The 12,343-nt window shown below is 42.9% G+C and overlaps 1 protein-coding gene across 1 annotated transcript; it reads right to left on the bottom strand.

Annotated features, from left to right (window-relative positions):
* Positions 1-1,858: 1,858 nt before the first annotated feature.
* T265_09907 (hypothetical protein) lies at positions 1,859-3,208 on the bottom strand (the record flags this gene model as incomplete). The annotated part of the gene is made up of 2 exons (XM_009176123.1): positions 1,859-2,024; positions 3,168-3,208. The coding sequence occupies 2 exons, from the start codon at positions 3,206-3,208 to the stop codon at positions 1,859-1,861; spliced, it is 207 nt and encodes a 68-aa protein (XP_009174387.1).
* Positions 3,209-12,343: the final 9,135 nt, after the last annotated feature.

Raw genomic sequence — 12,343 nt, 5'->3', positions numbered from 1 at the left:
TTTCTCATCCTCCTAACACTTAGCCGACTGGTGCGAACAGCACACTGATGAAAACGTGAACGGCTGATACATGTCCATTATGGATGGCGAAAGAAGAAAGCAGCACACCATGTTACCTGCCTACTGTGGGTTCTCGTGATCTTCAAATTAATAGGAACCCACCAGTAAACCAAAGTTTCCATCACATGCACGCTCTAACCATTTCTGAGCTGAAACAGCCGTTTCGCGGGGATCACAAGTCCAAATCGTTTCAAAGCCTTGGTGAGAAACTAATCAACCGAGAAAGCACCAAAAGTTTGGCTAGTCATCAAGCAAGTAATCAGGTAGTAGAGATGAATTTATGGCAAAAAAGTGCACCTTATTGTGAATCAGCTCATGTGTTAACCAGAATACTTACTTAGTTATCCTAGGGAGGGTGATGGACCAAAAGCTGCTGATTGAGTAACCAAAACCTGGTTAAAAGCATACGGTTGACGTAACAAGTAGCTCCGGAAAATCGAGAATTTCCTAGTTCCCTTCTTTCATATTCAACAGTTCCTACTAACAAAGGTTGATTTCAGTTCGCCAGTTTCTCCAACTTGAAGAACGCTCTGGATACACACTCTACGTAAACCCAGCAACGTAGTGCAATGGGTGAACCTGGAGTACGACTCATCGTCCATAAAATCAGTCTAAAATGACTGCAATTTCACTTCACTCTGATGAAGAACAGCGTGTTTTCAAACTAAACATTATTTTTCAATTTTAAATGTTCAGTGGGAATGCCACAACTTCACTTTCAAAGGGACATATCTGACAGAATCCTGGATCGCGAACGCCCCGCGAACTAAGAATCAAGCCAAATCTTCTGTCCTTATCAAGAGGACTGAAGCCAGTTTTACTAAGAACTGCTGTGTTACCAATGCAGCATTTCTCGTCTTCCCGAGAACATCTTTTGTATGGTCAACTTTAAATTCCGAGTTTCATTTACAGTCCTCGTGAAATAAGCGCATGGACGTAGTTCACTCATTCTTCATGCAACGACACGGTACGAGTTACCTAAGTAATTTGGGTTATGTTCAGTGAACTCATCGCACTGATTATAAGGCTGAAGTCATGTTTACCTTCAACGAATACCCACTGCATTATGGACAGGCTATTCCTTCCTCGTTGTCTGCTCCACTCAACTACCCAATTTTTTCGGCTGCAATTCGTACAGCACATGTTCAAGTTTCTTTTGTGTTATGATCCCCCAGCGGGAAGCTTATTTGCCATGGGATATATTTCGCCTAGTTTACCACCCCTGTTTGGCGCTACGCGCAAAACAGCCATTTTCCTCACCAACCATAACCCCTGTCGGTTTGACTAGCTGATCAAATTAGGTTCACAGAGGAAACTACTCACAAGGTTGCTGAAAACTCTTCGACAGCCCACAACCGGTTTCGTCCTTCTCGGGGCTCATCAGATAGGCGCAGTCCCCGGGTTTCTGTCAACCTTATGTTCTACTTGAACCCAGCTGAATCTCTTGTTTACGATGTTTCTAAGATTTTTCAGCAACCTTATGAGTAGTGTACTACGTTTATCCAATATACCGCGATATCCTTAATACCTTACCAAGTGAAACATGAGACGGTCTAGTGAGGCCTATTAAGCAGCTAAAGGATTTCCTAGTTGAGATACTCAGCTAAATTCCAGGTGGATGTCCTGCCAAGACCAAACTGGTATTCGGATGAGTGCATAAGTCGAGATTGGTTCAAGTTTAAGTTGAACATAAGGTTTGCAGAGACTCGGGGACTGCGCTTACCTGATGAGCCCCAAGAAGGGCGAAATCGGTCGTGGGCTGTTGAAGAGTTTCCAGCAACATTATGAGTAGCTTCCCTTATGAAAATATATTACAGTATCTCGAATATCTTACCAGTTGAAACATGAGACGGCCTGTGTGCAGTGCATTCAGTTGTAGAACATCATAAACGAGAGATTCGGTTGAGTCTCTCGTGAAAACCAAACTGATTTGCAAATGAGTGTATTTCTCGAGGTTCAAAGAGCTTTTTCATAATTGAAGCCAAACTCTTTCATTTTCCGTTGATCTCGTCAACTATGGAAGTACTCGAACTTCCCAATCACGCAAGACGAGAATACCCATGAATCGAATTTTGAAGTGTCTTCGCTATTCAGCCCGACTTAGCCCTTAGAGTCCTCTAAGATGATCCTGGTTGGCTGTTTCAATAAGCCACAGCATTTTGGTGCTGCAAATTTCCGTACTAAAAATGCCCATATAATCGTTCAACCGAAACATGTATGAATAAAGTAGACTTCATTTTTTCGAAATTTTCATAGCACCTGCATATCACAAACTCCAAAAACAATTCAAAAACATAGACAAAAAAACATTTTATGATATATTTTATCCACATGTGTTGGGTTGTTTAAATAGTTTGGTCACGTGGTCACAAGTTGAACATCTGCACGTCTCATGGAATTGATAAGCAAAAAAGCACTTTAAGTCCTGGGATGATAATTCTGAAGCGGATGGAAGCTAAGTCTTATCCTGATAGCTCCATTAGGTGAAATCGCAGTACGCATTTAGAACAATCGGCACTCCTTAGTCGAAAAATGCAATAAATGTCCACCGGTGGGATTCCAGGCATCCGTTAACAAGCGGGCTGGAATAAGGACAACATCAGTTGCGCAGCACAAAGCACTCTGTCGGATGCATCGTCCTAGCAATGAGCACTTTCAAAAACCCTCTTCCTTTGGAAACGCACGCCTGTAAGCGAGTAGAGGGAGTGTTTATCTGAAACCGGCGGTGTCCCTCAATTCATCGGTATGGAACTTCTCCAATGAAACAAAAGACTTTTCTTTCCTTCAGTAAGTAAATATTTTCGTCCAGTCAACCAGTTTTCTTTGATATGCGACCTGGAGGGTCTCAGACTGTTGACTCTCATTGTGATGGAACTGGAAAGAAGAATCTAGTGAGTTAGAAGGCATATTCATTCATTTGCTTCTAGAAAAATAACCTGTCGTTAAATTGTTTCAATAGTTTGGGTTATTCTGTGTCTAGCTAATCCTCATCCATCCACGCAGTCGATTCCAGTCGATCCAAGCAAGCATTTCCCTCAATGGGTGTCATCCCAGGACATTAAAGCCCTTTCGTCGGACCAGATCAAAGTTGCACATGAATGACTCACCTATCACAAACACGGCCGACACTCAAGAAGGCTGGTAACATGAATAGTGTGGGAATAGGAAAATGGTGTTGAAGCGGGGTGAAAAATTTTCTCCCAAGCTTTGGTCTTAATTTTCGTAAGTGTTCCGCAAGTTTCCAAGGTCTTGTGGCGATACAATACCACACAGAGCATAAAACGCCAAAAAATAATTTGGTAGGTAGCAGGAGTATTTGCAGCATAAGTGTCTGAACATTGCTCTGAAAATTTCCCATACGCTAAGCGGATTCAAGCCCTTGACCTTTTCCATTCGGCCATGAGTGCGATTAATACCACTTATTACACAGCCATGTAGCTTACGTCATGTGGTCTGGTGCTGAACCCATTCGAACAGCTATTAATCGTAGCATTCAACTTCCTCTACTGAGGATAATGGTTCAAGTCCTCCAGAGGCCTTATATGATGTCCACTGCTGACAATTCCAGAAGCGGACAAATCAGTGTTCCTCGGCTTTCCTTACGATATAACCTCCATCTACAGGATGAAACCTGTACTAGAAGGTGCAAAACAAAGTGGTTGTTAGATTTGGTCCACCGTGGCGTTAATTGCGACGCACGAGCTCTACAAATTACTCTAGATAGTGTAAGGGACCAAAAATCTCTAAAAGACCAGTTTCCAAAGAAAAGCCTGGGTGAACAAATGGATAAAACCGTGGATTGCCATTTCGAATAGCTGAGTTCGATCCCTTCGACGAATGGCGTCAAATTGGTTGCTTTCCTCCGTTCTCACGATTCGTAGATATATCGTTTCGGAAACAAAGTCAGAAAACAAAAATAGATGTTTTCTTCATTTCGCCACTACCAGAAAATTGCTGTGATTATTCAGTTAAATAACGCAATCACATTTTGTGAGATGAAGGCACGTAATAAACCGTGAGTCATGGCAACTTGACAGACTGTAAGATTCCTCAGCGTTTTTCTCTGGACAAGACACAAAGAAGTCATATGTCCTACTTTTATTCCGGCCACCTGTCAATCCTGTTTGTATGCTGTGTTCTTTTTAGGCCGCAGACAGTTTCCTGTTGAATTCGTCAGAAACAATTATGACAAAATTAAGTGAAAAAAACGACACTAGCTTTCGTGAACTATGGACAGGCTTTTGGAATTTCACTCACAAACAGACCCCATGGTTGCGCACTATAACAGTGAAGCACTTTTACTCATTGGTATTTCATTGCTAGCATTTATTTACTTGCCGGAAGCGGTCGGTCCGATCGCTCATTACTGTGAGAGCGAAATAAAACTCGTGATCAGTGTATCCTGGGTGGCTACAAATTGCGCTTCTAGTTTTCTTTCAATTAAGGGTTACAAGCTGATAGACGAATGGGTAGACTAATTTTGAAGTAAACGACGCCACCGGTTATCGAATAAGTATTTTATTGCTCAAAAGGAATTTCACAGAATTAATAGCCACAAAAGTTTTGGAAAGTGATATAAAAATGCCCATCTTGCAAAGAAGCTGTTATTTAGGGCAATCTCCTCGCAGTTTTTATCACTCCAAAGCCGTTTTCACCCCTACCAACAAAGTATGATTGCCACCGGATAGTTTGAAGCTATAAAGGCAGGTATTATATACGGCAATCACGCCTGCATGAGCAAACCGATAAGCGGCATTTGCCTCAGAACTTGGTGTGTTCTTAACCAGAAAGCCATAATATCGAGCTTCCTCTTTGGGCACTTCGGGCAATATTCAGCCGGAACAATTCATATAAATTAAAGAAAGAGCTCTAAGCAGACACGTAATTAGCGAAAAATACACTCATTTACAAGTCAATTTGGTTTTCATGGGAGACTCAAGTGAATCTCTCACTGATGATGTCCTTCAACTGAATGTGCTGCACGCAGGCCGCCTCATATTTCAGTTTGTACGATATTTGAGATATCGCAGTATATTTTCATAAAAGAAACTTATGGTTGCTGGAAACCCTTCAACAACCCACGACCGATTTCGCCCTTCTTGAGGCTCATCAAGTAGGCACAGTCCTCGAGTTTCCGTCAACCTTTTATTCTACCTGAAACTAAATTGCACGAAGTTAACGAAATACACTCATCGACGAGAGGTTCGCTTGAATCTCCCGTGAAAACCAAATTGATTTGCAAATGAGTGTAAATGTTCGAAATCAGTCCAACTTGGGTTCAAGTAGAGCATAAGAATGATGGAATCTCGTGGACTAAGCCTACCTGATGAGCCACAAGAAGGGCGACACCGGTCGTGGGCTGTCGAAGAGTAGTGAGGCAGAAGGGTAGTGAGACAGAAATAACCTAATGTAGATACCATCTACGAAAGGCCTAGAATGATATGATGATCTAGTCGCTTTAAGCACCTTGGGGCAAGTTTGGTCAGAATCTTATCCATTTTTTCCACAACTGCTTGGATCGTTCCAGTCCTGTGAAGAAAAATCACTCTGCATCAACAGAATGTGGAGGAACTTGTTTGCCCTTTGCGCTCTGAACAGTTGTAATACTCGTGGCATCAACTTCCCACTTCTGGTTATGCCGTACAGGAAGCCACTCCCTCATAGAAGAAGTTAACCCTTTGTCCGCGCGTTGGTGTGCATTGTCCACTAGCAACAACTCCTCCGAAGAGGCAACAAAACATTTTGCCCCCTTCCACTTATAATCATTTTGTGGGATCACCTTTATGCGTCCAGACAAAATCTGAGGGAGTGTTTCCCATTTTTTTCAAGGCACTTAGTTAAAACCCATGGCTTGGATAACCGAATTTAAGTAAGCTTGTCCATGGTTTTAGAAGTGATGAACTGCTCACAATGTTGCCGAAAATCCTCCGACAGCCCGCGACCGGTTTCGCTCTTCCTGGGGCTTCTCAGGTAGGCGCAGTCCCCAAGTCTCTGCAAACATTGTGTTCAACTTGAACTTGCACGAATTTCGACTTATGCACTCATCCGAATACCAGTTTGGTCTTGGCAGGACACTCACCTGGAAGTTAGCTGGGTCGTTCGTTTATGACTTCTTCCAGCAGCTTAATAGACTTCATGTTTCACTTGGTAAGATATTCGAGATATCGCGGTATATTTGATAGACGTAATACACTACTCATAAGATTGCTGAAAAGTCCTAGGGACATCGTAAACAAGAGATTCAGCTGCGTTCCAGGTGAGTCACCCGTCAAAACCAAATCGGCATACAGATGAGTGTATCAGGCCAAATCGGTCATGATCTGTTGTTGTCATCTGATTGCACTGCAGTCCAGCAACCATTACAGAAATCCCATTAAAGTAGACAGGAGTCTTCGGCCTCTCCTGTGAAGTGAAACCTGATTGGGGGCTGTTCACACCAGACAGTGACTCACTCCTTCAAGCACTCGACGCAAACTCTTTATGGACGGATTGTGCTGTCTGTTAGAGCTCAACACATCCAGCACACTTGATGAAACTGAATGGAATAATGAAACCATCTGGGTCTTCCTTTAGATTTTTCAGTACTAAAGAGAAATCCTAATTCCACCTGGGGTCTCATCCTCTAGGCGAAACAAGCCCATACCGCCTAAGTTAACACTCTAAACTTTCCAATCTATCCAAGTGCTACGTACTTTCGGCTCAGGAAATGACAAATCCCACCACTCATATTGCCCATCTAAAGTCGTTTCCCAAACAGCCGGTCATCGCTAGGTTACAAAAAGTGACTTGTGTGACTGAATTATGATGGCACAATATCCTGTCTGCGTACAAATTAATCACACTACTCATTATCATTCCGTGCTAGAATGGTATATTGCTCAGCTAACAAACGGATGAATGCGAGTCCGAATTGCCCTATAGCTATCTCCCGATAAGGACGAAATGACCGTGCAACGCTCCTCGTCTTTAGGGAACAGGCTGATTTTGCTTTCAGGTTGTAATCTCGTGTCAAACTTCTGACAGTGTAATATATCATCATAGTTCCTAACAGCATGACATCAGCGTTCAACACTGATGCTTCACTCTCGTACCTCATGTTATATCAACAACCACAAGGATGCTGATAAGTTGAGCAAAGCCACCTCACGCTTGATAAGGCACAATCGTTTTGAAGGTATTTTGCTTTTTAGAATGGTTCAATGCAATGGCCCATTTTTCCGAAACACCGAAAGCTAATAAGCTTGCCTTCAAACTATCGTTCATAACCTACTAAATGCTTGCTTGCTAATGACTGTGATCTGTTGTTCTGTCACTACTAGCTCCTGCCCTGCAGGCTACAAATCTCGAGCCTCTAATTTAAACCCCATGATTGACATGATGTCTTGGCCATAGGCAATAGCAAAATTAAATTAATTGCAGCCTTGAATCAGAGCAATCGAGACGTTATGCCCCACCGATTTTAACAAGATCAGATGATTGAACCTGGATTAGAATGAAAGCCCACATTCCCGAGTAAACCACTTTCAATAGGATGCAGTGGAAGGGTCAGTAGTGGAAACGAATTTCAATTCACCGGAACACACATGAGGTACATTTATCCTGTGGTTCTGACCGGAATTTCACGCCCCATACACCAACATCGCGCACCGCCGACTTCACTGGCGAGCCTGAGTTACAAGAATCTAGTGGTTCGTCCGGTTTAACTCACACGAGCAATTTGTTAGGAATCTGACCACTGGTAAGTAGTTTCTCTATCACTTTTCCTCACGATAACAGCTGTCATATAAGACGCTGTACTAGGACAGTTGTGGATGAAAGCCATATCGGTTTCATACCGTTCTGCTTCACTTTCCCGATTTAATAGTCCTGGCTTGGGAATAATTTCATCGGTGTTGATTTGTACCCCGTACATTAAACTATTTTGCTGTTTCCCCATTGTTGCAAGCTTTACAGTTACTCTAACTTCACATTCTTTTTCAGTGTAACCACGTACACATACGGAGACATAATGGATGCCACACGCGTTCGCCACTCTGGTAAATACGATTCAGCAAACCAGCCATTGGTCAGATACAGACACGCTGTAGGGGAAACCAATGAATTCCCCCTACAAGACACAAAGTTCGTTTCCTTCGTTCAACTCACTTCATGCGATTTTGATAGTTTTATCTGTTGCGAACTCTAGCCGTGAGACTGATTTACGTGGCGCACCAAGAATACAATCGGTTGCATGCTGAAATGAGGTCCACTGAAGCACGTGACAGGAAAAACATCTGATTGTATTGTGTCTGTCACAAAGGTGTGAAAGCTAGCGAATTAGCCACATTAGCAGCTTGTTAGGCGTTAATAGGAGTCCCAGCTGAATTCTGGCTGAAGATCTCATGCACGATAACGTTCATCTGAATATTCTGCAGATAGACTACGCTTTGTTGCAGTTGACGCGATAATTCCTGACCACTCACTAACTCTAGCGTTGCTGAGAACTCTCCGTCAGCCCACTACCGGTTTTGTCCTTCTAGGGGCCCACTGGACGAATGCTGTTCCCGAGATCTCTTACTTTCCAACGTTATTTGCAAATGGATGAATTTGGCCGAGTGCGTATAATTCTGTGTACGTCCAGCTAGTAGGGTTGATGGAAACTCTGGAACTATGCTCACCTAATGAGGCCAAGAAAAGTGAATGCCGGCAAAAGTTTGTCGGAATTCATTTAGCTTTTTATGAAACCTCAGTCATGTTTACCGTTTGTGGTATGATTTATCCGAAACCTGCCAATATTTCTGTGGATTCGAAAGATTCACTTATCTGACACCAACCTGAGACTTTGTGTGTACTCGCTATGTATTCACCTTCCTCTAAGACTCGGAAACAGAACTTAGGTTTCCATGGTAATTCTGGACAACCATTCTTTATCTGCGCTATCATCTGCATGATTTTGCTTTGCCTGAGAAGCTTTGCTCGCGGTCCGCCGTTCTGAGAATCGGTCATGTCATCACTGCGAGTCTGCGACATACGAACAGCCACATCGGTTAATGCAATTTTTAATTAGTTGCCATTCACCTGATCATTAAGGGAAGGTGAAAGCCTGACAACCGAACAAGAGTGGGCGAGAGCTGTTTCTCTCGAAATTCGCGCCACAAAAGACAGCAAGTATTGTCAAAAGCTCACAGAAGTTGTTTCACGCCCACAATTAAATTCCATTGCCTTGCCGCTAACAGTTAGATAGAAGACTATCTTGAATAGGTGTGGGACTGTATTCGAATTGAGTATACCTTAGCCATATAAGAACACTCATGGAATTGAATGTTCCAGGCCAACTGAATCAAACTGAAAGACTATTTGTTTTTACGGGAGTGCCTTGATAAACGAAAAGTCCATTAAGATGGGGAGAGATTAATCGAGAGAAATTGAAATTTGGACGTAAACGAGGGACCCAGCTAGAATTCAGTTGAGTCTTCCGTGAAAATTAAATTAGAATACAAATAAGTGAATTTCGCAAATGGCGTCCAATTTGGGCCCAAATAAAACACAATTTTGACGAAGACCCACAGCTGCACCTACCAGATGAGCCCCAAGAGGGATAAAACCGTTCGTATACTTTCGAAGAGTTGTCAGCCACATCATAAGCAGTGTGCTCCCATAATTGAGCAATTCTTTTGAAAACAAGACAACATCTTCCCAGAAATTCACATCCTGGAAGAGAGGATTCGTCATCGAAATGGAAAGCTTCTTAATGGGTTTTACAGTGGGATCCAGTATGGAATAGGGACTCACGTGATTCATCTACTATGGAATCGGCGACATCTCCTCAACTTTCAACCCGGTAAAATGTCAAGTTAACTGATTACCAGATCCGACGAAATGACACGATATTCATCGGTAAGCCCACAAGCACACAATACGCAAATGCCATCGCGTGGTCCTCGGGTCAGCACTGGGGGAGCTCCAAACAAGAGATCACATGGAACGCTTGCTAAATTCCAGTAAGAAAAGAGAGACTCTCGGCGGCTGAACTAAATGTGATGAGGTTGCGTCTCTTCAGTCTACTCAGATGACACATAAATCAGACGCACTGGCTTCAGAGATACATAGTGTGCTTCGTCTGAGTGGTCCTTGAAGGATGTGCAGGTGTTTAGAGTGGATGCGTGAGGCGATTTGGTCTATGGGCAGAGGAGACGAAATCGGTGAGGTTCTGTTGATAAGCGAATAGGGGGCTGTGTAAACTAAGATTATGTAGGCATGATTGTACAGGGTCCTGTCCTGTATCTGGTTTCCCTAGATCGATCTCAGTTTCGCTCGGACAAGCTGGATCAAAATTTGACACCGTCATCGTTTGGAAAGGTTGACCGCAATGACCGAATTAACGTTCCTTTGATGCTTTCGAATTAAAACTTATTTTTTTTCTGCAGAAAGTCACAACCTCTCATGGAATATTGGCCAGTTTAGGTCCATAATAACTGCATTCTTATCGAGTAGCGATTGGCCGACAAAAGTTATCTACACAACTTATGAACGGAGATGGCAGACGATATAGGGAGATTATATGTTAAAAGTCAATAAACTGAGTTAATATCTCATTTGAAAATGAGGTGCGAAGCATGTAACGGTCGGCTGGACCAACCGAGAACAAACATTAGACAATGACCAATATGAGTTCCCCACCCTATGTATGTTTCACTCGCGGAGCTGCCCAGTATTTAGCCCTTTCGACATGACATGACAACCCAAGAAACGACATTTCTACGCTTCCGTTCTAGTTGATGGCCTCTCCAAAATACTCCGGACTTCAGAGGTGGATTATGAGCTCTCTTTCGACCGTTTGTTGTCTCCAAAGTGATTTGTTGGGCTGAACATGTGCTTGGTGTATGGGAACGACAATTTTTGTCGCTAACCTATATCCCAGTTATCTGTGCGTGTATCTGCATAATCCTAGACAGACTCACTGGAGAGGGTGGATGTGTCCGGAAAGTGTATTTCGACGAGAATGTCCCATGGACAATCGAACGGTAGTTCGTTCATACGAACGCACACAGGAAAATCCCAGTAGCATTCTAATGTGTCAGAAATATTTTTCCAAGCAACGGGTTGCTAGACAGGTTCTTATTTACAAACGCCATGGTGGTTTGGAGTTTGGAATTATTGGGAATACGTCAAAATGAATTATCCTCTCGGAAAGCAGGAACGTGTGTCCCGGTATGGAACAAACTTCTGTGAAACTTCAGGCAAAAATTTGCCCTCAGTTTTGACTTTCCGAAAGGCGAATCCCTCGACAAGTGTGGGCAATGAGTGAAGAGGAAGCTGTGTTTCACATTACCGATGGAAAACACTGAAACACCTCCCAGGATTTTGCATATGATGAACTTCACTTTCTGGAGAAGCTGTAAATTTAAGTGGAATACACTCGTTTACAAATCAGTTGGATTTTTTTAGGGCGATAGTTTGCCGAATCCAAGCTAAATTAAGCGGAAGAAACAAATGATCCAACTGAATGTACGCCTTAATTCAGCGATCCGATACGCAAGATATCGCAGTACATTGTATAAACGTTATACACTACTCATAAGTTTGCTGAAAGCTTCCCGACATTCCAGGATCGATTTCATCCATTGAACGGGTGCCAATTTTCCCTCATGTTCTGCTTGAACCTGAATTGCATGGAACTTGTCAAACACACTCATTTGCGCGCCAATTCGGTTTTAAAGAGGTGAACCAACTTTCACCCACTTCTGAATCTCTCGTTTATGGGGTTTTAAGCCATTGAATGTGTTCCACCAGACTGACTCATGTTTCAGCTGATACGATATTCGAAAGCGGACTCTGGAATTTTACTTCCAAACGCATCGCCATAATGTACATTAGATTTTTTCGTGTGGCAATGAAAAATACGGGTGAGCGTCAAGGCTCTTCGGTAAAATATAGTCCACCTTTGTTGTACGGTCACCACCCGTTTTAGGTAATCAAAACAACAGACAAAAGTCCAGTTGCGTTCTTCCGGTCTAGACGTTCTCGAAACATAACTATTTTGCTGGCAGGATCCGTTTACGACATTCGGTCAGTGGTACTTGTCCTTGTTTATTTTGGAAGCGTGCAAATTCGTTGCTACATTCGTGTCGTGCGTGTATGCTCCAAAACATGTGACGTCATTTCGGTATGATTATTCACTTACTTCAAAGTTACGACAGGTCAGACTGACAAGCCTGCGTGTAGCAACGGTACCTCACAGCCAACAAAACGAATTGTGTTTGAACGCTAACCAAGAGACCACTTCGAATGTTATGCTGACAAG

This window comes from Opisthorchis viverrini (genome assembly GCF_000715545.1).
Source record: "Opisthorchis viverrini unplaced genomic scaffold opera_v5_314, whole genome shotgun sequence".
NCBI classification, from domain to species: Eukaryota; Metazoa; Platyhelminthes; class Trematoda; order Opisthorchiida; family Opisthorchiidae; genus Opisthorchis; species Opisthorchis viverrini.
Note: the sequence above shows the minus strand (reverse complement) of the source record. Positions and strands in the feature narration are given on the sequence as shown.